This window comes from Bubalus bubalis, chromosome 14, assembly GCF_019923935.1.
Source record: "Bubalus bubalis isolate 160015118507 breed Murrah chromosome 14, NDDB_SH_1, whole genome shotgun sequence".
Lineage (NCBI taxonomy): Eukaryota > Metazoa > Chordata > Mammalia > Artiodactyla > Bovidae > Bubalus > Bubalus bubalis.
The window spans coordinates 63,548,373-63,576,202 of NC_059170.1; the positions used below are offsets into that span (position 1 = coordinate 63,548,373).

General features: G+C 36.4%; 1 protein-coding gene across 3 annotated transcripts; it reads right to left on the reverse strand.

Moving 5' to 3' along the window:
• Window positions 1-734: 734 nt before the first annotated feature.
• On the reverse strand, window positions 735-27,830 carry ARL5B (ADP ribosylation factor like GTPase 5B). Of its 3 annotated transcripts, none has more exons than XM_006078362.4 (6): window positions 27,530-27,830; window positions 14,624-14,684; window positions 12,571-12,718; window positions 9,855-9,938; window positions 8,133-8,284; window positions 735-7,124 (listed from the first exon to the last, which is right to left on the reverse strand). In XM_006078362.4, the coding sequence occupies exons 1-6, from the start codon at window positions 27,576-27,578 to the stop codon at window positions 7,076-7,078; spliced, it is 543 nt and encodes a 180-aa protein (XP_006078424.1). In that variant the 5' UTR covers window positions 27,579-27,830; the 3' UTR covers window positions 735-7,075. The 3 variants fall into 3 exon arrangements, with proteins under 3 accessions (XP_006078424.1, XP_006078425.1, XP_044784114.1); XM_006078363.4 differs by lacking the exon at window positions 27,530-27,830 and adding an exon at window positions 27,442-27,490; XM_044928179.2 differs by lacking the exon at window positions 27,530-27,830 and adding an exon at window positions 15,873-15,931.

Here is a 27,830-nt window from a genome sequence, read left to right on the forward strand (position 1 = left end):
GCTGAAGCTCTAATACCTTGGCCACCTGATGCAAAGAGCCAACTCATTGGAAAAAAACCCTGATACTGGGAAAAACTGAGGGCAAGAGAAGGGGGTGACAGAGGATGAACATGAGTTTGGGCAAACTCCAGGATATAGTCAAGGACAGGGAAGCCTAGTATACTGCAGTCCATCGAGTTGCAAAGAGTTCGACATGACTTAGTAACTGAACAACAATGATAATCTAATGTCTCCGTTTCATAAAGATAAAACTATGGGAGCTATTATAAACTTGGACATTATATGGCATGGGACTAGGAAAGAGAAAAATCCCGTCTAGAAGTGGATTTGAGAAGGAAAAGTAAGAGAAAGGCAAGCTCTTGGTTTCTCCTCAGTGTTTCTCGGTCTCCAGTCCCAGGCTGTTCCAGAAGTCCAAGTGTATTCCTGACCTTGGGTTCCGTGAGAGCCTACCACCTCATTGTTTTGGTTTTTTTTGGTTATGCTGGGTCTTTGTAGCTGTGTGCAGGCTTTCTCCAGTTGCAGCGCGTGGGCTTCTCATTATGGTGGCTTCTCAGTTGTGGAGCATGAGCTCTAGGTGCTTGGGGTTCAGGAGTTGTGGCATGTGGGCTCAGCAGTTGCACCAGCACCTCATTTTTAATTATAAAAATTCCTCTACGTTGCTTAGGTGAGTTTCTATCACCTGCAGCAAAACTGTTAAATTTTATCTTAAAAACAACAACAACACTGGGTTCATGTCATATTGGAAAAGTAATTATTTATTATGACAAAAATAAAACTGTTGACTGAAAACAATGTTACACTGTATTGCACCATGATTGCAAATGAGCCAAAACCTGTCTAAAAGATGAACATTCCAGAGCAAACAGCATCCTTTCACTTGGATAAGTAGGCATGCAAGCAATAAGTCATGAGTACCAGTAACCTAAACTTAACATATCGAAGCATTTTACGACAGTAATAAAACTATTAAAAAGTTAAAACATGTCTTTAAAACAACCCCACCACTAGAAGAACATGTTTTGAACCACTTTCAAGAAGTGATGATGTGAGTGCATTAAATAATTTATTTGCTGTTTTAAGTCTATGAATGCTTATATACTGAACCAATAGCACACATCTCAGTTGTTTGGTTGGGATTAAGAAGCACAGTTTGTGGCATGAAAGACATTTTTTTCCTCTGTACAATACCAGTGGACCCCCAGAGAGATCCAATTCATAATTCTGGCCTTATTAACACCATTTCATTTTAGCAAGATGATTAGCTAATATACTGTTACAGTGTTTGCAGAAAGCCTGAAGCTTCATGGGTAACAATTGTATTTAAATCTTAAGAAATGAACATAAAAATACAGACACTTTGATGTAGTTTTACATTCTGAGGCAAGAAGTATATTATATAGGGCCTGCTGTTTCCTCTTTCATGCTCTAAAGCACCAATTTATGTTAAGATGGCAATGTGCAATTATAATCATGATATTCTGATCAGAACTAACAAAAAGCAAGGCTGCAATGATTCTCAGCTTTATTTTTTGTTTTTTTTTTAACCATCCTCTGTACAGTGATCAATAAGGTAAAATTTATAATAATTACATAATGGAAAAAATCATAACCATTATTTTATTTCACACTTTTAATGAAATAGCAGCTCAACTTTTAAGAAAAATCAAAATGAAAAGTTTTCATAACTACACTGAATAGTTTACTCCAAGAGAACAAAATAGGGGCTGTAGAGTCCCTGAATTTCCTAAAGGAAAACGTAAGATTAAAACGATTATATTCTCTTATGAATATGGCCAAAAGATAACGAATAAATGATATATAACCAACATCAACTGATAGTCATTTGATATCTTACCAACACTGATGGAAATATATTCACAGTATAATAAAAATCAATTAAATTTTAAGGTTTTTCCTTTCCCTTCCTTGGTTTTAATTAAACAGATTAAATATTGACTAAGCACTTGTCCATGTGCTTTGATGAACAGTATATGGATCTGTTCCACATTAGTCCTGCTGCTGGTAAACTAGACTAAAAGAACAGTCTTTGAGGAATGTTCTCCCTTAGCTGTGAAATCTGCCTATTTCAGTACAGTTCGGGGGAAGGGGACTTTAATAGGATGGCGCCACATCGCACAAACTGGAGGACACCACCATATGGACTGAAAACTGAGGTAATTTTTAAATTAAAATTTTACAAGTTTGTGTAAGAGAACATTTCTATTCCTCTAGAATTTTGTTTTCAATTCCAGAAGACATGCATAGCACATTATTTTTCCATTTCTAGGTGGGGGCGGGGGGGGGGGGGCAGACTACTGGTTTATAAAAATGCAAAAGGGGCTTTTTGTGACTATAGTCTCAAATTCTAGAAACCCGATCAGTCTTCAATCCTTTGGTCACATAAATAATAATATAGGCTATCCGGTTCTACAGTAAGACTGAATTTTCTAGTAGTTTTAAGTGCTTTGAATGGGGGCAATTCACTGTTTTCATTCAAATTTTCTATTGAAGATTTTAACCTCACATTATCAAGTTTTTTGACTTTTGTTTCTACATATGCTTCTAAACCTCTAAATTAACATTTCTCAAACATCTCACAAGACTTCATATAGTTAAAGCTGATTTTAGGTCTGTGAAACACAATATTTTTTCTAACTTGAATTTAATACAAAGCAGCTTAAAAAAATTTTTTTTTTAATTGGCCTTCCCTGTATAACTCTGGTGAACTGAAACTCTTAAAAAGTACTTTTTGGGGACCTGGCTTTTAGATGCCAGTCTTCACAGTAATGCTAAATGAATAAGGATGAGACATTACTGAAGAAACTGACTTTGAATCTAAACTACTTACAGATTTATGATATTTGTAAAATATTGACAATCCTGGCTGCACTATCCTTTCAGTACTGGAAAATCAACATAGAACTGGAGTTTGGGGTAATCCTCTAAAGCCAATAAGCTCTGAACAAACTAACCACTTCCATCCAATTAGTAAAAGCCAGGAAAATAAGCAAGATAGTTTCTAGAAGAGAGCACTTCCCAGTATAGTGTTTTGTAAATAGCTTAAATATCTTCTTAGCAATATGTGGCTTATTTTCTCTTTTGCATTTTCATTAACTATAAGCTCAGTTTAAGTGGAGTGGCAGTTACTAGTTGATTCTTTGCTTTCTTATTTGATTGTATCGATAAACTAAACGAAATGATAATAAGGTGGGAATCAAATAATAGATTAAAATAAACGCAATTTCATGTTACATGTCCTTCCTCCATCTGGTTTGCTTCTTTTTTGTTTCTGGGTTTTGGGTGCGTTTTTCTTCCTTCAGTTTTTAATAGTAGTATATAAACTTGCAGAATTTTAAAACCAAAAGTTGCACTGCTGCTCTAGTTTTCTTCAGTATGGGAAAAATAGTAAGAAGGCCAGGAACAACAGTAATTGTCCAAGGTCACACAGGTCACAGCCAAACTGAGATTCAAATCCACTTCTTTAGATAGCCAGCCCTACATTCTACTGGCTACAAGCCCTCATGCTATATCGTGAAGTGACCATACCCTGACAAGATAAAAAAGATCCTTTAGAACTGAACTAGGTATGAAATATGTTTTGGATTCAAAGCCATAGTTAGGCTCAGAAAGTTGGTCTTCAAAGATAAATATCAAGGGAATTAATCTATTCTAGGTATAATACCAGTATGTTTTTTCAACTGGTATTCTTTTATATAGTTAAGAATTCAATGAGCTCTAGGCAGAGACAAATCCATTTATAATTCATCCTAAGATACTACATCAAAAATACTTTTTTAAAAATAAAGCTTTTATTGTTTTAAAATTTTCTTTGCTTTGTGGCTCCCCATCACTCTTCAGAGAATAATGTTTACAGCACTGCCTTTATCACTCATGGTTTCCATAGGAAAATAATTGTTTTCTCTTTATGCTAAAGATAATGAAAGTTATTTATGCTTAATCAAAATGACTATGGTTACAAGAGTAGCATCCATTTAAAAAATAATTTTTAACAATGAAATTTCAATTTATCATCATTCCTCTAGTGAAGCCAGAATAAAATTATACCTTTAAGTATACTAACAAAGAACCTAAAAGCAAAAATTTGTACTTAATCGTGCTATTCAATAGATTATAGATATACTATTTCAAATTTTAAGGAATTAAATTACATTAACAAAATACACAGCTATGTTCCCATATAAAAAGGCTTATTAATTCTAAAAGTTCTCAAATGGACTTTGATAAGAAAGATGGGTTTAAACAGGAAGAATGCAACATGTTCAAAATTAAGAAAAATGCCTTGAACTTACAAGGGTAACAGTTACATTTTAGTTATACCAAAGATTTGTTTAAATTTAGTTTCTTTATCTCAAATTAAAACCAATATGTAGAATAATCTCCCAGAAGTAACATGGGTGGGTCCCCCTGCCTTCAACCACTTATTAGAAATTTTGCTAGGCAACTAAGGGATTGACGGGGAGGGTGAAACCTGAACTATTGTTAAATTAATAATGAGCTGCAATTATGACTTCTAAAGAACAGGTATAATACAAAATTGAGAACTTATCTCAAAATTCAGATAAAGGCACTAATCACAATTTACGTTTTTTCATCAGACAGTATCTTATAGTTGACTGATTTTCAATAAATTTCAGAATCAATGTTTCAATGTTAAATACATGCTTGGGTCAAAACATTCTCTTGGAGTAAAGGATAATCAGTTTTCATATTACTGTAAGAGGAAATATCTAATGAGAACCCATAAAAAAAACTTAAAAAGTCTTACATGAATTTTCTAATTGAACTTTTCCCAATCGTTGGCACAAAACCTAGCTGGACATCTATTTCATCTTCAACACACAGCTAACAATTTCTAATCCGGAACCAACAAATATTTTTTTAAAAGCATTTAGAAAATAAAACAAATTGTATTTTAAAGATCAAATAGAAAACTTGAGTCTACACTAGTAGTCTGACAAAATACAATCGACTATTAACACTTTCAGTATAATGCTGATGTGGTAATATAAAAAAATAACCATATAATTTGATAGAAGAAAATGGAGCCAGCCAATCTTATTAGATACAAGAAGAAAGATATCACAATAAGAACAAAAACAGGAGTATTAAATATGATTTTTCTCAGGAAAGAATTCAGAGAATTATCCCCAGTATTCATGGCTAAACTATACAACCCATGATAGAAATTCTGGCCAAGTGTGCTTTAGGTAAACAGATTTTCATAATTTCCCCTGCCCCTACTCTACCCCACATACATACCGTGTTGATTCTTGTCTACTTTTCTCTCCTGTTCCTGACTATACATTATATTAAAAACAAAATTTCCCTCTACCTGGTACAGTATCACTTAAGAAAAAGGTTGAAAACAAGGTTAATGAACAACTAGGTCCCAAAGCCCAGAGAGTTTTCCTCTGGTGATTTCCAGTTCCAGGGAGTACTACCACTAAATAGGAATCAGAAAAATGTCACCACATTCAACTAAATTATTTAGACTAAGTATAATAAATCCAGTATACCTGAAAACAGCAAAATTTAAACAACCTACAGTAAAAATATTAAAATATCGCTTTTGAATAGGTATTGATATTTTTATGAACACTGAATCCTATTTTTGACCCAAATGAAAGAATACTGCAAAAATAAAGTATTATTCTCTATGTATGTGTTTTATCCCTTTCACTATAGCAAAAGCACACATTAGAAATAAAGAGAATCAAAACTACATACTTTCCCCCTCCTTAAGGTATGTACTATTTAGATTACTGTTCATATTAGACACTGCCTTAAAAATGTTTTAATGTTATTCAATAAAATAAACTTTTGCTAGATTATGAGTTTTTAACTAGCAAAAATTTGTTTAAGTTGTTAGTGTATTAAACTTGAGTTTCATAGCAATATTCTAAAAGCCACACTTAAGGTCAGCAGTTTCCTATAATCCAGTAAAAGATTTTAGAACACGAGGCATAATTACACAAATGTTAATCATTTCAAGCCTATTACACAACAGATTTAAGCAAAGACATATGGATTTTTTAAGTAATATACTGCTGGTGGTAGAGATGCTATCACACAATTTGAAATCCTAAGAAATAAAATGAACTGTTTATTATTCTGCTTTTTAGCTATTGCCCAAAGCAGATGTGGTACCCTTGCAAATGAAACAGTTAACTTTTTTCTGATAATAAAGTTGTTTGTAATTGATAGTAAAAATATATTTCAAGTGCCTTGTTATATTTTCAGTGCTGGTATACTTTAGTAATTTCTGATAGTTATATATGCATTGAATAATGTGACATTCTTAAAAATACCATATTTAATCAAAGTATTTACTATTGAAGTTGGGCTTTGAAATAAATATTTTACTATTATTAGTTTTTAACCAAAACCAATCCCATCTTGTAGGCTGAAAACTGAACTTAATTCTTCTAAGATAAACAGCCTTCTTAATTGAGATGCTAATAGAAACTTAAAATTATTCCATGACTTGCAATAATGTGGGGTAAAGCAACTCATTTAAAAGGCAGGTCTCATGATGTTCATCCACTCCTTAAATATATATCTTTTAGGCATATTTCTTTCTCTATAATAAAGTTCTGTCCAAAAGTAAGTGGTTTACAGAGGGAGCAAATATTTAGTGCTAGATAAGTTTGCAAACAGTACCTGACAAGTTCCACAACTGGTAATTATCTGGTAGGGGGAGGGAGCAGTCAAGAAATGAAAAGAAACTGGTCATTAAAGTCATTACAATACTTCAGAAAACATTAAACATATGACAAATATTTCTTAAAAGGCAGTCGTTGAATAATTAGAATAAGCAGTCTGAAGAATTCTGTTGCTGAAAACAGTTATACATTATGTTTATCCAACTGAAGATTAGTGCATTAAAAAAAAGTTAAGAAAAAATCTTTTATGTTCCAGTTCAGCTGCACTTGATTCAAGTGTTGCTCACAGAGGTTTGTGTTGTTATAAATTAATTAAACATGCTGCTGCTTTAGCAGCCAAATGTACTAGGTTCATGTCACAGAATAAATAGAGTCTCTTTCGAGCAAAAAAGTTATCTCACACCAATCCGGGAGGTCATCCACTCTAGACCTTGGCATAACCTGAAACAGAAAGCAAAAGTCTTTTCAAAATAAAAAAACTATATATTAAAAACTGAAAGCATCCTTTAAGTCTACTGTAAGTATACTTTCGGAGAAGGCAAGGGCATCCCACTCCAGTACTCTTGCCTGGAAAATCCCATGGACAGAGGAGCCTGGTAGGCTGCATTCCATGGGGTTGCTAAGACTCGGATATGACTGAGCGACTTCAGTTTCACTTTTCTCTTTTCATGCATTGGAGAAGGAAATGGCAACCCACTCCAGTATTCTCGCCTGGAGAATCCCAGGGACGATGGAGCCTGGTGGGCTGCCGTCTATGGGGTCGCACAGAGTCGGACACAACTGAAGCGACTTAGCATAGCATAGCATAAGTATACTTTAACAAGTATAGGTCCAAACATCAACATATAGCTACTATATTACAAGTTATTTCTAGTATGAGAAATAATGAGAAGGTCAGTTTGATTTGAGGATAAATAAGTTCCTAGAAATAAACTGGGTAGGCCATATATAATACAATGGGTTCTCCTCAGTCTACTATGTCCAAATGTAAGTTCTTAGAAAAGGAGAAATACATTAGAATGGCATTTTTCTTAATTGTTCATTGTTTACAAGTGTGCCTCCCAAAATGACTCCTGATAAGAAAGAGATGCACTCTTGTGGAAAGCTGGGGGTTTAGACTTAATTTCTTTGATGTCTCCTCTTTTATTCCAGTTACATTAGTTTTCTCCCAGTTAATGACACAAGAAATGAACAACAAATGAAAATCCAGATTGTAAAAACTTTCTTCAAAAGTTTGTTCTTGCCCTTTTTTGGTAAAACATTCCATTTATACTAAAAGTTATAAAAAAAATTGTTGGTAACTTAGTTAAACTGTAATTTAACAGTAGCAATTGAGTAAAATTATTTCAACCTGAGACACCGTAAGAACAAAAATGGAAAAGGATTCAAATAAGAAAGCAAGTTGGTGGAAAACACTTGCGAGAAATCTGAAAGAAGTCACACACTCACCCTTCTCCTGTTAAAGCACAGCAGGACTGAATGTGCCATGGATGATCCTTAATTGAGCTGAGGGTGAGGTATTTAGAGATTTCAGCTGCTGTCATACACCCTTTCATATCCTGTTTATTGGCAAAGATAAGGACTGCGGCCTTCCGTAAATCCTGCAATCAACATGAAATCTTTTATTAATGTTTTAATTTTATATTGGAGTATAAGAAAGAAAGAAAAGAAAGTCGCTCAGTTGTGTCCGACACTTAGCGACCCCATGGACTGTAGCCTACCAGGCTCTTCCATCCATGGGATTTTCCAGGCAAGAATACTGGAATGGGTTGCCATTTCCTTCTCCAGGGAATCTTCCCGACTCAGGGGTTGAACCCGGGTCTCCCGGGTTCTATATTGGAGTATAGGCAATTAATAATGCTGTGATAGTTTCAGGTGGACAGCAAAGGAACTCAGCTATATATACACATGTATCTATTCTCCCCCAATGAAATATTTATAATACATCAAATATCACAATTCAAAATAAAACTAATGAAGCAGGAGGGTTGAATAGGCCCTACAGAACAATTCTAATGAAATCTCTGTACTTTAAAATAATCAGGCACTAATCATTTAAAAGTTTTGTTGAAATAAAAAATGACCTCAAAGAACCATGACTTAATGATTCACTCTAAAAAACACATTAATATAAGCTAGATATTAAAAGTTATTTTTCTGTTGTTGGGCCAAATGGGTCAAGCTAAAAGTAAAATAAACCTGAATCTGAAATAATGACTTAAAATTATCTGAGCAATATTCTAGTAGGTCAATACAGTATACTATAGAATCTCTCCAGAATTTAAAGGAGCATACTGAAGGTGAGGGTTGGGCAATACTACTAATTAATCTGTCCAACCGAAGCTCATTGATTAATGTTCACTGCAGAACTGGGAACACTGGAAGTAACTTTAATATTCATTAACACAAGAACAGATCAAGTGTGGTATATATACTTAGAGTAAAACACTATATAGTTGTTGATGGGTACATAAAATTGTAGTAATAATGTGCACAGTAATAATAATGCATAATATTCACTACTTTTAGGATGGTGTAATCTTTCAGGATCCTCTCAGAGAGAAGGGAAGAAAATCAGATTGGAGAGATCTCATAAGGTATTTAACATCTTATATTGAGTGGTAGCTACATAAATGTTTTACTTTCTAAGTCTTTTGTATATATGAACTATTTAGAATTAGTGACCCCATGGACTGTAGCCTGCCAGGTTCCTTTGTCCATGGGATTTTCCAGCCAAGAATACTGGATTGGGCTGCCATTTCCTCTGCCAGGGGATCTTCCTGACCCAGAGATTAACCTTCACCTCCTGCATTGGCAGAAGGGTTCTTTACCACCAAGCCACCAGGGTAACCCATTATACACTGCAGGGATGAAAAGATCTTAAATTTTCCATTCTCTTGCCACAATTTATCAGACTTTTTAAGGTATGAACAAGTAGTTTTAACCGTGAAAACTATTTTCAATTAACAGCATCAGTCTCCAGATTAATGTGTAAGGTTTTCTTAAGTTTGATAAAGTATTAAAATTTTTTGACTTCACGACTTTCATCAGTTTGATATATAAAACTATGTTAACGAAGAAATAACCAACAGCAGAGCACATCAATCTTTGTGAAAACACAAAAGCAGTATTGGATACCTTACTCCATTTATGTTTGTTTTCAAAATTTACCTCGTGAGCCAACATTCTGTATAATTCTTCTTTCGTAATAGCTAGTCGTTCCCTGTCAATGCTATCAACCACAAGAATGATGAACTAGAAGACAAGTAAAAAGAAAGCAAACTGAATGGGATGTTCATGTTTTCTACAAAACTACTCTAAGTGCTAGAAGTACTTTCTACTATGGCAACATCATCACTATAAAACTGGTCTTTTTCATCATAAAGAATTTGTATTATACTGAATCACATCAAGCAGTAAAATCCAAATGTCAATAAGAACAATAACTCACAACTTCAACAAATAAAAACCATGCTGGAGTTTATTTTTTAAAAGTGATATTTGAATATATAATATGCCCTTAATATATATACTAAGATTTATTTTAAAATTCAAGTAGTAAAAGGTATTTTTAAAAAAGAAAGCCACAGTCTTAAAAAAAAAGTTTCAGTAATTTAAATAACTCACACTAAAACTTAAAAAAAAAATTTTTATGTAAAATATCAACAATAGAAGGGCAAGAAAAATGTGTTAAATGGAAATATATATACACACTTGGATGTTACTAATACTCTAAGAGAACAGGAGAAAGCTATTGATAATGGTGTAAATAAAGAAAGGTATGTTACATTTTCAAAATAAAGCATCTTTGATAAGAAAAATAAGATACAATGAGAAACGGCCCCTAAATTGAACATCTTATACAGAAGAAAAAGAAATGAGACTAAACATTTTGAGGGATATAGAAGAGGAGTCAAATACACAGGAAGGGTAGAGTCATATTGTCCAAATGACTCTACAATTAGGGGAAAGAAACAAATAGAGCAATCCGAGCACAAACTAACAAGAGCTTATAAAGAGATAAAAGGAAATCTAAAAACAGGGGATAAATGTAAGAAATACAGCCAAGTCAGAATAGACAGACAGGGAAGTAACTCTGTAAGTTAAAGATGGACTGCTGCTGCTGCTGCTGCTGCTAAGTTGCTTCAGTCATGTCCGACTCTGTGCGACCCCACAGACGGCAGCCCACCAGGCTCCGCCGTCGCTGGGATTCTCCAGGCAAGAACACTGGAGTGGGTTGCCATTTCCTTCTCCAGTGCATGAAAGTGAAAAGTGAAAGTGAAGTCGCTCAGTCGTGTCCAACTCTTAGCGACCCCATGGACTGCAGCCTACCAGGCTCCTCCGTCCATGGGATTTTCCAGGCAAGAGTACTGGAGTGGGGTGCCATTGCCTTCTCCTAAGTTAAAGACGGAAAGTGTCAAAAATTAGTCAATGACTGTGTAACTTACTGTATGAAGACATTTCAGCTTTTAAATGATGCCTCCATATAAAGAATTTAAGCAGCAAGATAAGAAGGGTGAACAAAGTGAACAAAAATCACTATGTAGATAAAATCTCTACCTAAGAATCTAAGGCTGCAAATGCTATGTGCTATGCTACTGTGCTACATGCAAGGTCAAAAAGTTCTCTGTAGTAATTCTGATATTCTTGTAGAAATAGTTTCTAAGGACAATTCATGTAAGTGGAGTCACTAATAATGTATGTCTTTCTGGACCAATGTGAAGTCTTTTTGTGTCAACAAATTGAAAAACTACCATTTAGGAATGTTATCAATACATATGAATCAGCTGGAACCAACTTTGATTTATTCACCAAAGGTAACTGCTCCTTTCAGACTTGGAGTTAACTGCGAGCTGTGAACAAATTACAGCTATGTTAAAATGTTCTTCCCTTATTCTAACACATTTTAGTTTCAGAATGTTATTTTGCTATGTTATGTAGAAATATATACTAAACTAACCTATAACCATAAATGCTAGCTTATCAACCTATCCTCCCCTTGCAAATAAAAATAATTAAGCATTACTACAACTGCTAAGTATCTATGATATGCCATCATGGTTTGACCAGTCACACACTGCACTAGAATATATACACACATACACATAGGCTATTATTTTTTTTTAATTTTAAAAGAGAAGTTATTCACCAAAAATTCTTTGCATCAATACTCTCACCTCCTCTGCAACTCCTTCTCAAAAAAACAGTCAATTTTTAAGGTTTCATTATAGAAAAAGTAACTGGTTTGGTGTATCTCTTTGTAAAGAAAAACTATAGATGCAATTGTGCATTAGTATTCCTGAAGATAAACCTCTCTCAATAGCACTGCACTTTTTATTTTTTTAAAGAATTTGCCTCGAAAAAGATTAAATAAACACAAATATAAAAGATATTCCAGATTTGCTTCTTGGGTTGACTCAAATAATGAAATAAGTGATAGTGAATGCTGGGAGGATGGCTTGCAAATCATCTGCTTTTTATTTAAAATATAATCTCACCAAAAATGTGAATGTTCAATTCATGTGATTTAAAAATCCTGTATTAAATTATGCTTAAAATATGGTATTCCCCACTATCCACAGCCTCTTGTAAGGCTGGGAAAGGTTATATAGTTTATCCTGGTGTCCACTTCCTCCAGCAATGGAGGTACTAAAAGATTAGCCTACGGATGAATTTAGAGAGCCAGACAACAGTAAGCACTCCACTAGTAATAGCTCCCATTATTCTCCGACTTGCCTTTCCTCTTTGATTTGAAAACCTCCAATTCCTTACAGAAAAAGAATCTTATTAAAAGGGAACTGTCACTATGCCTTCTGTATAGCCTATCTGTTTTCTGGGTTTACTCTTTGGTTCTTCTTATTCAAATTCAGAAGTAACCTCAGTATACCTCTGTATTTGAGTAATACGTGTTCCAGGATGATCGAAGTGACTCTTGACCACCAATATCCCACATAAGAAAATGAGTGTTCTTCACAACTATTTCTTCAACATTGCTTCCTATGGTTGGAGATGTATGAACCACTTCATTCATTAAGCTGTTAAAAGACAGACACCATAAAAACTCTTGTAAATCTTGAGAACCCAAAGCAACCGTTATCTCTGTATTTTCATATGAATCAACCTTTTTTACTTCCACCAATGATGGTTGGTAATCACTAGCAACAAAATCACTGTTCAACCTTGCAGAACATTTGTGCAAACAAATACCTAGACAAACAACAACTGAAGGAATGCTTTTTGGTTCTTTTAATAGAATAAACTACAGGCTTGATCTGGACAGAACTGCGTGGAGTGAGAGTGCATTTTTGTGGCCAGAATTCCAATAGTCCCATGTCCTCTTATCAGTTAGAGCAGAACCAATCCCCTACGCTGAAAGAGCAAATTTCTAGGTGACTGTTTCATCTATACTTGTAAAGTAGTAACCAACAAATAGTAAGTAGGCTATCATTTTTTAAAGACTGTCTACGTGAGAAAACTGACACTTGGTTCAGCCATAAAGATTACTGGATGTCTGTTAACTAAAACTACAGTCGCTATGCCATCCTGTTCTGGGCTCGAGTATGGCGGTTGTTTAGTCACTAAGTCTTGTCTGACTCTTGCGACCCCACAGACTGTAGTCTGGCAGGCTCCTCTGTCCATGGGATTCTCCAGGCAAGAATACTGGAGTGGGTTGCCATTTCCTTCTCCAGGGGATCTTCCCCACCCAGGGATCAAACCTGGGTCTCCTGCATTGTGGACAGATTCTTTACCAACTGAGCTACAAGGGCTTGAGATCATTTTAAAGACTGTCTACGTGAGAAAGCTAACACTTGGCTTAGCCATAAAGATTACTAAATGTCTATTAACCAAAACTATAGTTGATGGGCAAATGAAAATACAATGATGCTCGATTATATCACGTGTATTATCATAATCATCAGTTAAGCTATATTAATCAATTAATTCAACAAAATTTATCTGCCTATAATATGTCAGTACTATGTTAGAAGAAGCTTGTAATTCTCCCTTGGGTTTAATGTATGTATTTTTGAAGCTATATACAAAATTACTTCAACAATGATGACAGGTTTCTGAAATGTTTATTTCTAATGTCCAAAGGCTAAGGCATAGTAAATTACATAACAACCAATGGATGAATGTTTTAAAGAAAAACAAGTAGTTATTCAACTCTGAAACAACAAGCCATAAGTTGGTAGCTTTTCAGCAAAGCAGCTGAAAAAAAAACATTAAGCATTGCTTAAGTGAAGTATTTCTGGAGAGCTGTCAGCTGATGTACTTAAGATGAGGCGGGAAGAGACAAGAAGCACACAATGGAGCACTGTATTTTATAATTATTTGTTAAAATGCCTGGGACACAGATCCATTTCCACTGTTTAACAAGGATCACTGCATTGGCACTGAGAGGATAATGGGAGGCAGTCTGACAAGTGGATTGATGGGCTGTTAAAATATCCTGAAAGTAGTAATGTATTTCTCTGAAGTCTCAAGCCTCTTGTTGCAAGCCGCTAAAGCAGTATTTTCAGGTGCGATCTTCATTTCTTTTGATTTGACAAGTCTGGGTATGTTAAACAATTCCTGAGCTATTTAGTCAGGAGAGCAATAATAGCTTCAATATATCATTCTATTCACATGGACTTCAGAGAGGGAAGAGCTCAGCAAAATGTACTTTATCCCATCCTTCCCTCACAGGAATGTGTGCTTCAGTTATTTTTAGTTTAATATTAATTCTTTCTTTCAAGGCTGGAAAAAAAATGAGTGTTTTTGAAGGTTGTAGCAAACATACAGCAAATTTACCTTAAAAACTGCTTAATAAATTTTGTGTTTGGCTAAATACAGAACTGTATGTTTAAGTTTTCCCCTTATAATGGCATCTCATTAAATATACAAAATTAGCTCCAATATTGAAAATAAAAACTGTTTAATTAAACACCCATACTTACAATTGATAAAGAATGGTGGTTTTCCCTGCGTTATCCAGTCCCACTATAATTACTTTGTGTTCTACAAAAAGAAAGCAAACCAGAAACATTTAACACTGCTGTGCACTTCAATTACACGCTTTCAACAATGATTATTAGTTAGCTCTCTAATGAGAATCATTCACTGGATATTTATTCCTAGATTAAGATACAGACAGAAAGAAAACTTTATGATGTCAAGACTACTCGCCTTAAGTGAGGCAATCTGTTATGACATTCTCTCTCTCTTATAAAAGAATCTGGGAGATGGGTAAGATGCAGGCACAAGAGAACTTTGTCACTTAGTTTGGGGGGAAAACCCAAATAGTAATCTTGACAAGATAGTATGACTTAGAATATAAGTTTTAAAAAAAGCACTGTACACACCTGCTTGGCCTCTCTACCAATCAAATTAGTTTTTTATCAAGTTGTTTTTACAGTCAGATGTTTTCCCACCTACACATACCAAGATATTTTTTTCTTTCCACTTAAAAATCCAAAGAAACTGAACAGTATTGCCTGTCAATAGTAAGATGTATAATTTCTTTTTTTTAAGACATATAATTTCAACCAGACTTTTTTACTCCCATTAATTTCCAGACAAATAAGCAATTACTGAGTTTTTCATGCTTTTTCAACTGTTTCCACTCTTCATACAAAAACAACTCTTCAGTTCCCTCCTTCTGGTGCCATGCGTTAGAAGTGCCATTTCTTTCATAACACATTTTTAAGGCCCAGCTAATTATTCTGTAAAGTAGTAGATATTTGGGAACTGCCTTAGTATTCAGAAAATACTTTACATATCGTCTTTGCTAGACTTTTAACGTATACAGAATGTACGATTCCTCTTTTCCAGGGCAGAACGTTTAAAAAGTTACCAGTGAATTCAACAAGGTATATAAGGAAGTTGCCATAAGAACAGCCACATAATCAACTTATGTGTAGTGAATCTGCTACATTTCATATCAGATCCCTGATGCTCTTGGTAACCTCTGATGAATGTCAAAATTCTGATTATACATCTACTCAAATAGTATCAACACTGCACCCATCAAAAAGAGGAGCCATAATTCACAAAACGTCTCTGTCTTCTCATGACCCGCATGCTACACGGGCGCTGTCTATAGCACTGCAAGACAAACGACATGGTCCTCTGGAAAGGCTATTTTCACTATGGCAGGAGTTACTCTTTAAAAAAAGAAACACAACTTGTTTGCTTATCTTAACTCACTGTCATTCTTTTTCTTTTTCTGGCTTTTGATTTGTATCCCGTAATTTCTAATGGAGTCGATCTTGAAGTGTTGCCCTGTTTCTGTCCCTGAGAACAGTACACGAGTGACAGCACTCTTGTTAGTGGAGGAACAGATATCCTAAACTTTGGTGACAGCTGGAAAGTCCACCTGCCCAGGATCTGGAGACCACGTGGCCCTAGCGGACAGGAGAAGAAGCCACTAATATAAAGGTGCACTCAACCTGAGTACTCCTGCCAGGAGAAGCGTATGGAACGATAATACCATCATTACTGAGCAATTCAAGAGAACACACAAGGCCATTTGCAAACATGCCTGCTCTTGGCTTTACGGTTGTATTATAATCACTATTATGGTACTGAAGACTTGTAATGGTAAATTCATAAATAATCCATCATTTTGAAAGACTGGCCCTGAGTTTAAACTGTTAGGAAAGAAAACACTGAAGGTAGATGGAGTATGAACTTCATTAAAGTTTCAAATGCTTAATTAACTTAAGGTTAATCAAGATTAACCTTTTCAGACTCCTTTCCCCCTCAACGATATGGAATTCTAGCAATTAAGACAAAACATAAAATTTCAACTCTGTCTTATGATGAAGGGATGTGTATCTATCCTTCAGGTAAACTGAGACATATCCTCTGAAGTGAAAATTGAGTCTATATAATAAAGCACCATTAGTAAAAGAACAGCTAAGTGCTTTTTGAAAGCATGAAATAACCAAAAGTTTATTTTAAATCTTTTCTTTTAAAAATCTCTAAAAATATCTATATAATAAGAGTAAACTCAAATTCAAAGAGCATTTACTAAAAACAAGTATAAAATAAAAGCTGTTTGTATTCTATGCACAACCATAATTCGTCCTCCTCCTTTCAAATGCCTCTGCTGTGTTTAGCTGCTACTTGAGCATATCAATGACCAAAGACTTAATTCAGTTCTCAAAGGAATACTGAGAAAAATATGGAAAGTGACACATATTCTCCCTAGCATAGCAGAAAAATTTAACACACTGCTTTAAACGTCCACCAGTGGGTGTCTAGACTAATCAAGTGTTAGTTTCTTGGACCTACTGAATCACAGCGCTCTATCAAATTTTCACATCCATACATATCAAAAGCATAACTACCATCATAACTATCATAGTGTATGGTGCTACCTGATGTTAAAAAGGGGCCCTCATGCTCACAAAGTATGCCACAGGGAGTTTGTTCTGTACTGCTGTCTTTTTGGTTAGGCATAATCAACAAGCCATAGACAGTTCTTATTTTATGTACTGAAACCCAAAAGATCAACTAAGAGACTAAGCTATATAACTGTCAGTGATTTCCTGTAGAGTAGCTTCGATTAAAAACAATTTCCTTTGCCTTTCATAATTAACTAAAACAGATGTGCTTTTATTATTTATTTACCTAGTATACTAAAAAAATAAATTTCAAAATATATCAGTTATGGTTCAAGTGAGTCTCAAATTAAGGTGAGAAAGGATTTATGCCAAAGGTTGAACTGCGACCTGCTGCCTCTGAGATGAACTTGAAATATTTTAATGTCATTTTTATTTACAGAGCAGGGAGTAGAGATTTCCATTTCACTAAAACTGAAATTTCTAAAGTTATGAGGAGAAAATTATACAAATGTATATTTTTATAGCTGCAACTTCTCCTCAACATGTATATGTAAGCCATATATTCTTATCTTCCAGTTCTTCAAACTACTCTCCATGAATACCAAAAAAGTTAATTTTTAGTTAAGCTTAAAGAGGGCAAACCATAACATGGACAACACTAAATTCTTTATTTCAAATGGACTTTACAAATGTAATTAAATTAAGATTTACTGTCTTTTCGCCAATGTTTCCAGATAGCATTATTTATTTAAAAAACATGTTGTCATAGAGTAATAGGCTGCCCATGCTTAGGGAAAGGAATGTGTGTTTTAAAGGTATGGTTGTGTGTGGAAAACCAAGTAATTCTGGGGTTAAGCCATTAACAATCAGAATGACAAGGAATCCAAACATGTTAGAACTGTGTCACACACCATGAGATGGTCTCTGTGGGCATCCTACTTCACTAGAAATCTCTTCCAGCTCATGTGGGTTCTGGAGATGCATCAACGAGTAGCATTGGAAACATTATTCTCAGACCTTTGTTGAGGGCAGAGGTGCAGCTTGGTCTTCTGGAAGAGATTTCTAATGAAGGACGGTGCCCACAGAGACCATCTCATGGTGTGTGAGCCCAGCACAAAGAAGGTTTATTTGTATTAAATGAAGGAAAATACTCAATCATAGAGCTTTTGTTTAATTTTGACCAAGTGTTTGCACAAAAGTTTTTCAACAGGGCTTGGCTTTGGTGTTTATTCTCTTGGATTTCCTTAAAAGCTGGCTCCCCCCAACCCCCAGCAAGGAAGACATAAAGACTATACAGGATGAGGCTTCAAAGAAAATTAGTACACTCACTGGCTTGTAGACAAATATAGGTAAAATGGCTAACAGGAAAAATATGATGAAAAAGGAACTTTAAAAAACAGTAGGAAAAAGAAACAACAAAAAAATTTCTCCTTTTATCCAACTAAAAAAATTTTTACATACTCAATTTGTAGTTTAGTAAGGATAACAAATAGAATTTATAGTTTTAGCATAGACTATTAAACAATGAAAATGGACTAACGCCAAAAAATATATATAAAATGACCAATTTTTAATCTTAAGACAAAAGATAGCCACCTAAATATCATGAAATAGGGATTGCTATCTTCTAGATACATAATATCTGCACTAAAATTGTCATATAAGGAGAACAAGCCCTCTATGAACACAGAGAATGTGAACAACTATGTAAGTACACAAATAAAGATGCCCTATGCTGCCGTCTATGGGGTTGCACAGAGTCAGACACGACTGAAGTGACACAGCAGCAGCAGCACGCCAAAATTTAGTGACTTGGAAATTTAAAATACTGCATGTATAGAAAATAAGTTTGCATTACTGCAATAGGTAGGGAGTAAAATGTCAGTGGATATGGGGTCACAACCTGAGACCTGAAGGCCTGGAGAACAATGAGGCATAGCCTGCCTCCTGGAGAGGGCAAAAGGGAGAGCCATTAAAAACCCTGTCCTATATTATACTATTCAGTTCAGTTCAGTTCAGTCGCTCAGTCGTGTCTGACTCTTTGCGACCCCATGAATCACAGCACGCCAGGCCTCCCTGTCCATCACCAACTCCCGGAATTCACTCAAACTCATGTCCATCGAGTCGGTGATGCCATCCAGCCATCTCATCCTCTGTCGTCCCCTTCTCTTCCTGCTCCCAATCCCTCCCAGCATCAGAGTCTTTTCCAATGAGTCAACTCTTCGCATGAGGTGGCCAAAGTACTGGAGATTCAGCTTCAGCATCATTCCCTCCAAAGAAATCCGAGGGCTGATCTCCTTCAGGATGGACTGGCTGGATCTCCTTGCAGTCCAAGGGACTCTCAAGAGTCTTCTCCAACACCACAGTTCAAAAGCATCAATTCTTCAGCATTCAGCTTTCTTCACAGTCCAACTCTCACATCCATACATGACCACTGGAAAAACCATAGCCTTGACTAGATGGACCTTTGTTGGCAAAGTATACTATTACAGAATCATAAAACGCCATAGCTTTATCTGCTCCTTCTCTCCCACCTCTTCATCAACAAATGTGTTACCTACACAGCAAATCTGAGGAAGCCAGGTCTCCAAAAATGCACAAAAATACTGACCTGGGCTACCTTACATATTTTATAGATTAAGAAATTACAGGCCTATGAAGTTAAAAAAAAAAAACACTCAAGATGCTATTTTCAGCAAAAATACACTTTAGGAATGAAGGTAAAACAGGCATTTGCAGATGAAAGAAAACTAAGAGAACTGATTCACCAGTAAAACCACACTACAAAAATGGTAGTGTAGTTCCTTTAGCCTGAAAGGAAATTATACAAGATAGAAATTCAAAACATGAAAAACAGGAATGTGGGTAAATATAAGAGAACATTTTACCCTCTCTTAAAACTGAATGCAATATAATATATTAAAATCTGTGGAATAAAGCCAGGCAGTACATAAGAGGAACATTTATAGCTTTAAGATGTTTATATATGAAAGGAGAAAGAAATAAAAACAATGACACCCTGCTGCTGCTGCTAAGTTGCTTCAGTTGTGTCTGACTCTGTGCGACCCCATGGACAGCAGCCCACCAGGCTCCTCTGTCCCTGGGATTCTCCAGGCAAGGATACTGGAATGGGTTGCCATTTCCTTCTCCAATGCATGCATGCATGCTAAGCTGCTTCAGTCGTGTCCAACTCGATGTGACCCTATGGACAGCAGCCCACCAGGCTCCTCTGTCCACAGGGTTCTCTAGGCAAGAATACTGGAGTGGCACCCACCCAACCCTTAAGAAGGTGGGGGAAGGGGAGGATAGGAAACTCAAAGTAGATGGGAGGAAATGAAAAACAAGAATTAGTGAAACAGAAACAAAGAAACAAAAGAGAAAATGAAAACCTTTTCTTTGAAAAGATCTAACAAAACAAAGGTGGGAGTAATACCAGCTTTAAAATTTATTGTGAAGTCACTGCAAGAGAAGAGAAAGTCTAAAGGTAACAGATGGCTCAGAGGGTAAGGAATCTGCCTGCAATGCGGGATTCCTGGGTCAGGAAGAGTCAAGACACTGAGTAACTAAAAAAAATAAAATAAAATAATGAATCCCAACCCCAAAACAATCTGAGATGGCTACAGACCAAAGCATCAAATTTAAAGCTTCTAGATGAAAGGAGCAGGACATAGAAAGTAACAATCACTTAAATAATAATATATAGAGAAATGAGACTTCACCAAAACCAAAACTTCCACTCAGCAAAAATCTCCGTTAAAAAATGAAGAGAGAAGTCATAGGCTGGGGGGTTAGGGGTGGATATATTCACAAAACACATCTGACAGAAGACTTAATTCCAGGATGCGTGCTAAGTCGTTTCTGTTGTGTCCACCTGTAGCCCACCAGGCTCCTCTGTCCATGAGATTCTCCAGGTAAGAATACTAGAGTGGGTTGCCATGCCCTCCTCCAGGGGATCTTCCCAACCCAGGGATAGAACCCATGTTTCTTACCTTTCCTGCATTGGCAGGAGGGTTCTTTACCACAAGCACCACCTGGGAAGTACAATTCCAGGATAAATAAAAAGTTTTATGACCCCCAAAAAAGGGGCAGGGCAGAGGATTCAAACATTTAGCAAAGAAAGTACACAAACGGCCACTTAGCACATGCTGCTGCTGCTGCTGCTAAGTCGCTTCAGTCGTGTCCGACTCTGTGCGACCCCATAGATGGCAGCCCACCAGACTCCTCCATCCATGGGATTTTCCAGGCAAGAGTACTGGAGTGGGGTGCCATTGCCTTCGCCGAGTTAGCACATAAAGAAGTGTTCATACCCAAAAGTCATCAATTCAGTTCAGTCGCTCAGTCGTGTCTGACTCTTTGCAACCCCATGAATCACAGCACCCCAGGCCTCCCTGTCCATCACCAACTCCTGCAGTCCACCCAAACCCATGCCCATTGAGTCGGTGATGCCATCCAACCATTTCATCCTCTGTCGTCCCCTTCTCCTCCTGCCCTCAATGTTTCCCAGCATCAGGGTCTTTTCCAGTGAGTCAGCTCTTTGTATCAGGTGGCCAAAGTATTGGAGTTTCAGCTTCAACATCAGACCTTCCAATGAATACCCAAGACTGATCTCCTTTAGGATGGACTGGTTGGATTTCCTTGCAGTCCAAGGGACTCTCAAGAGTCTTCTCCAACACCACAATTCAAAAGCACCAATTCTTCGGTGCTCAGCTTTCTTTATAGTCCAACTCTCACATCCATACAATGACTACTGGAAAAACCATAGCCTTGACTAGACAGACCTTTGTTGACAAAGTAATGTCTCTGCTTTTTAATATGCTGTCTAGGTTGGTCATAACTTTCCTTCCAAGGAGTAAGCATCTTTTAATTTCATGGCTGCAATCACTATCTGCAGTTATTTTGGAGCCCAGAAAAATAAAGTCAGCCACTGTTTCCATTGTTTCCCCATCTAAAGTCATCAGAGAAATGCAAATTAAAACTAAAATGAAACACCATTACACACCCAACAAAATAGCTAAAATTAAAATACTGACAACACCAAATGTTGGTAAAGATATGGAACAAGTAGAAGCCTCAAATGTTGCTGGTAAAAGTAAAAAAAAAAAAAAAAAAAAGTAAAACCACCTTAGAACAATCTAACAGCCCATCATGATGCAAATGAATAAACAGACTGTGGTATATTCATGCAATGGAATCACTTATAACAGCTCTATAGGGAAAGCTTCCAAGGTAAATACACAGAAACAGAAAATAAATAGAAACAGAAACAAACCTAAGACACTTGCAAGACATAGCATTGTGAAGCAATGACATAAGAACAACAACAAAGTAACATTTAGAAAATAATAAGTTTTTATAAATTAGAAATATAACAGCTAAAAATAGACAATAGGATTGGAAGACAAAGAAATATCCCAGCACTCACACATACACACTCAAAAGACAGAAAAATGGAAAGGACATTTAGTACCATATGACCAATAAGATTTACAGATTAGTAGAGGAAGAAATCCTAAATTTAAGAAGAAAGAAAACAGATTTCCTAGAATGAAAAATACTGGGAGCTGGAAGACAGTAATACCTTCAAAATTCTGAAAGAAATGCTTTCCAACTTGGAATTCTATATCCAGCCCAAGTATAAATCAAAAATGAGGACAGGCCAAGATATTTTCAGGTATTTGGAATCACACACAAAAAATTATCACTTTGGACACCTTTGCAGGAAATTTCTGAAGGATGAACTTCATCAAGGAGTACAGCCAGGAAATAAGAAAAAAAAAGAAATTTCTAATAAAATGGAAAAGCAAATGAAATTCCTAGAATGGTAGCAAAGACAAGTCCAGAATAGTAGTATAGCAAGCAGTCAAAGATGAGAAACAGGCCCAACTAAGAGCAGGATGGAATACTGAGGGGGCGAGTAGGAAGAGTAGATCATGATAGGTGTGATGTAGAAACTCTACTGTTTTTGCCTGGAAAATTTCATGGACAAAGGAGCCTGGGGGGCTACAGTCCATGGGGTCACAAAGAGTTAGACACAACTGAAGTGACTTAGCACACAGCACACACACAAAAAACTAAGGCAATGAGATGTGATTATTCAAGGGGGGGAAGGCTGCAGAAAAAAGGGAAACATAATTATAGCATATTGCAGCTCAGTAGTAACAAAACTTGACAGTCACAAAAATTAACCCAAAATACTATCCTAGGATAATGAGGGAAAAAGGTATAAAAATACTAATTTCTCTCCTACCACAATAAGACAAATAATTAGTACACCTGTAACAAATATAATGTTATGTGTTGATTATACCTCAATTCTTTAAAAACCCCAAACTATGTTTAAAATTTCCATGTTATCCAGAATATGCATATTATTCAGAAACGTGTGATTTGACTAATACATCATTTACAGACTTCAGAACTATATAACTTTTTAAAAAGTGTGTTACTTTGATATAAAATTTTTGTTTGAAAAACAAAACAAAAAAAATTGAACAAAAGTTCTTTTGTATTGGGGATACAATAACAAGACAAAGTTCATGCCTCAAGGAATTCATTTCTACTGAAACAGATAAGTACTGCAAACAACTAAATTTATATGATTACAGGGAGTGATAAGTGTTACTCAGAAAAACAAGGAGGGTAAAGACAGTGAATGTTGGGGTAAAAGTGGTCAGGGAAGGAAAGGGCTCTCTGAGGAATGACATTTGATCAGAAATCTGAACCATTTGAAGGTATTGATAAAGCAGGTTTTAGAAAATGGGGCAGATAGTGATAAATTTAAGTCTGGTGTGTTTCAAACTAGCAAAAAATCCAGAATTAAGAGCAAAACACTAATAGGAGACATCAGATGTAAGCCATCAGAAGTGAACAGTAACAATGCATACAAATTGGCTATCATTGCTCAAAATGATAGCAGGAAATTAACCAATGAGAAGGAAATGATGAATTAATGAAATTAAAATGTCACTGCTCTTTGGCTCTGAAAATGAACTACAATTAAAACCATATTCCACTCATTCCTAACTCTGAGTAAAATAAGAAATAACATGACCAACTGTATAGTGGTGACAACACATAGAAAAAAAGACCAAGGTCTAAGAGAGGTAAGAAAGTTTAATAAAAAAAAAAGGAGTGCTCAATTTCTGAGGTGAATCTAAAGACAGATATCAACATATGTATTTTCTACAGGCATAACCTCATTTTATTGCCCTTCACAGGTATTTCATTTTTTACAAATTGAAGGTTTGTGGCAATCCTGCACTATCAGATGATGGCTAGCAATTTTCAGCAATAATTAAACTAGGATCTGTACACTGTTTTTTAGACATAATACTATTGCACATTTAATAGACTACAGTATGGCCTAAACATAACTTTTATGTGCATTGGTAAAGCAAAAAAACTGTGTAACTGGCTTTTTTGCAATATTCGCCTTATTCTGGTAGTCTGGAACCGAACTCAGACTATCTCTGAGGTATGCTTGTACAAAACACATAAACCACCACAAAGATATATACAATAGTTTGCAAAGATAATCAGATTTAAAATTACTTCCTTCATTGATAAGTGCATTGAAGTAATCAGTCTCCTAGCTTAAAATAAGGAAACACAAAAATCACAGAGATTAAGCATGCACTTTGTCATAGCTTTATTTAGTCAAACGTGCTGTTAGTATACTTATTCCCAGAAAGGTATCACATTTATGAGAAGATGCCTGGTGCTCTAAAATACTATAGGAAACAAACGTTGGAAGAAAGATAAGGGAAAGGACTATTTAAGGCAAGATAAACAGTCCTCAATTCCCTCTTTATATTCCAGTCATCTTGGCACTGAGGCCCAGGGCCACTCCTCCCCTTTCTGATTCAACTGGTCTGAGGTGGGGCCTTGGGCATATTATTCTAATATGCAACCAAGACTGAGTGATTTGAGTATCACTTGATGTGTCACAGTGGTGAAAATGGAAAATGCTGAGACTGTCAGATGATACAAATAGAAAGTAAAAATACAGAACTAAAGTACTAATCTGATCATATTATTCCCCTGCTCTAAAAATAACATACAAGGACCAAACTCTGGAAGGGCTCTATGGCTAGCAGGTCTACACACAAGGCCTTCTATGATCTGGTTCTCCCGGTTACCTCTCCAACTTCATCTCCTCTAACTCCCCCCACAGGCAAACTAAGATACAGCCAAACAAAACTACTTACCCAACTATTTCATTCCTCTCCTATTTGCATATCAGTCCTTCCACTCAGACTGCTTAGCATGCCTCGTAAACACCTATTTATCACTAAAGTCCAAGTATATCTTTTCCTGTAATGTCTTCTAGGAATGACCTGAGAAAAAATTTATTGCTTCCTTCTCGGTGACCATCACCACACTTTTATTACATTATCTGTGAAATAATTAACCATGCTGCATCTTTTTTGAGTACTTTGAGAGCAAGTAACTACCTTAACTTTAACTTTTCTGTTTATTTTTAACCTTTGTCTCTCCTATGCCTAAATCTCATGTCTGGCTTTATGGCCTATGAGTAAATGTTAGTTGTATGAATGAATACAATGACAGAATAACCATTACATAGTTCTAAATTTTCTAAACAAGGAAGTTAAAGGAAAATAAAAATTCCTAAATAATAATGGGGATTTAAAAGGATGAAACAATTATGACTTTAGAAATAGCCTATTGAATATTTTTCATCATCTCCTGAATTTTCCCTCTTCATACTTCATTCCCTTCTAGTCTGATTAGTTAGTTAGTTAGTTAAGTGGCTCAGTCGTGTCCGACTCTTTGCGACCCCGTGGACTGTGTAGTCTACTCCGTCCATGGGATTCTCCAGGCAAGAATACTGGAGTGGGTTGCCATTTCCTTCTCCAGGGGATCTTCCCAACCCAGGGATAGAACCCAGATCTCCCGCATTGAGGGCAGACGCTTTAACCTCTGAGCCACCAGGGAAGCCTAGTCTGATTAAGAAGCCTCAAAAAAATGATAAACGGGGACTTTGCTGGTGGTTCAGTGGTTAAGACTTCACCTTCCAATGCAGAGGCTGCGGGTTCAAGCCCTCGTCAGGGAGCTAAGGTCCCACACGCCCCAGGACCAAACATAAAAGGGAAGCAATACTGTAAAAACGTCAATAAAGACTTTAAAAATAGTCCACATCAAAAAACATCTATAAAAAATATTATAAACACAGTAATAAAACAGAAAGGAGAGAAAAGGGGATGGGACAAATTACACAAAGAGAACTCTTTAACTATGAGAAAAGATATGCAAGTGATTATTAATCTCTATACTTTCAAACATGTCTTAAAATGTTGCTTTACATAGTAAATTCATGTAAAGAGGATTAGAAAACATACACTGCTGAAAAAATAATGTATTAAAGTTATGGATAATATCCATATGGAATTAAAACTCTGGCCACTTTGAAACCTGCGGTAATTGTGTTTATACGCACACGTATATGTGTATGCATATATCCATCTTTATTAACTTGTAACCTTGAAAAAGAATATTTTAGTATTCTTATCGATCTACAGAACAAGTGACTATAAAGTCATTTCATTCTCCTAACTTCTTAAATACAGAAAAAATAAATCACATTAGCAATAACTGACTGGTACTATCATAAAACACTGGCTTTTATTATGTTCGGATGCTAAATGCAAAAAAAAAAAAAAAAAAAACCCATATGTTTTAGAATGGTTTTAATTACTGAGATAACAGTTAAAAGAATGCCTAAAACTTTACCTATAGCCGGCCCTTTTGTCTGGGTATATTCTCTTCAGAAGCCATCACGTCTTAGTCACTCTGAGAACAGGTTTTACAACTTCTTGGCCGTTTGGATTTGCAACTTTTAGACATCTCAGAACCAGTTTCTAAACTAATTACGGACACGCAACATCCTCCACAGAACCAAAAGCACTGAGTTTTTCAATATCGAAGAAAGGAATAAAGGGTTTAGTACGAAGATTTCCAGAAACCCGTGCATCTCAATTCATTCCCAAGTCCGGGAAAGCAGGCGAAATCACAGAGAACGTGACGGCGAATTGGATAAAAGAACAGGGCGGAAAACAAAGCAGCACTAGTAACGTTTTTTTAAGTTGATAGGTTTCTGGGCGAACACATCCTGGGGCAAGACCTAGGATACTTAATTAGAAAAGGAAAAGGCCCTCCAAATGTCTCCCGGTATCATTAGGTTGCTTTCCGCTTTCCTTCGGTAAAATTTCCAAATTCTTGGTTTGGATCCCAGGACACCAAATGCCCCCTGTTCTGACTTTCCATTTCTCGCAACTATCATTCCGTTTCTCGCAACCATCACTTGCACCTTCTTCCAAGCATTAACAGTGAGTTTCTACCCAACCTCCTTGACTAAGTCACTTCTCTGCGTCTCAGAACGTTTGTGTCCACCGAGGGCCCTGCCTTACCTTGTCCTAACCCCCAGACAGCTGTCCCCTCCAGCGGTTAGACCCTCTGCCTCGGATTCGAGCCGTTGCGCAGCTCCATCCTTCTCACCTTGGTTACAGAAGAGGCTCCATAGTTTCGCGAAGATCAGCCCCATCATGAGCACCTTGGCGGGCCGCGGGGTCCCTCAGCAGCAGGTGCCGCTGCGCCGGGCCCCCCACCGCGGGACTGGCCGTGGGGCACCGAGGTAAAGCCGACTGGGACCTCGCGGCAAGGGCACTGGTTGGCGGAGAAGCAGCGATCTGCCGCTCAGCTACCCGTCAGAAGGCACTGCGCCGAGTCCCTGGTCGAGAGTCCTTTGTTCGAGCCCACTGAACCCAACGCCGACCCGTAGTCCCCTCGGTCTGAACCC

Coding starts and splice junctions, on each gene's coding strand:
- ARL5B (XM_006078362.4), bottom strand. CDS start 27,578: ATGATGGGGCTGATCTTCGCGAAACTATGGAGCCTCTTCTGTAACCAA. Junction 14,685..27,529: donor GAGCCTCTTCTGTAACCAAG/GTGAGAAGGATG, acceptor TTCTTTTTGTAG/AACACAAAGTAATTATAGTG. Junction 8,285..9,854: donor ACAGAATGTTGGCTCACGAG/GTAAATTTTGAA, acceptor TGTTGATTGCAG/GATTTACGGAAGGCCGCAGT.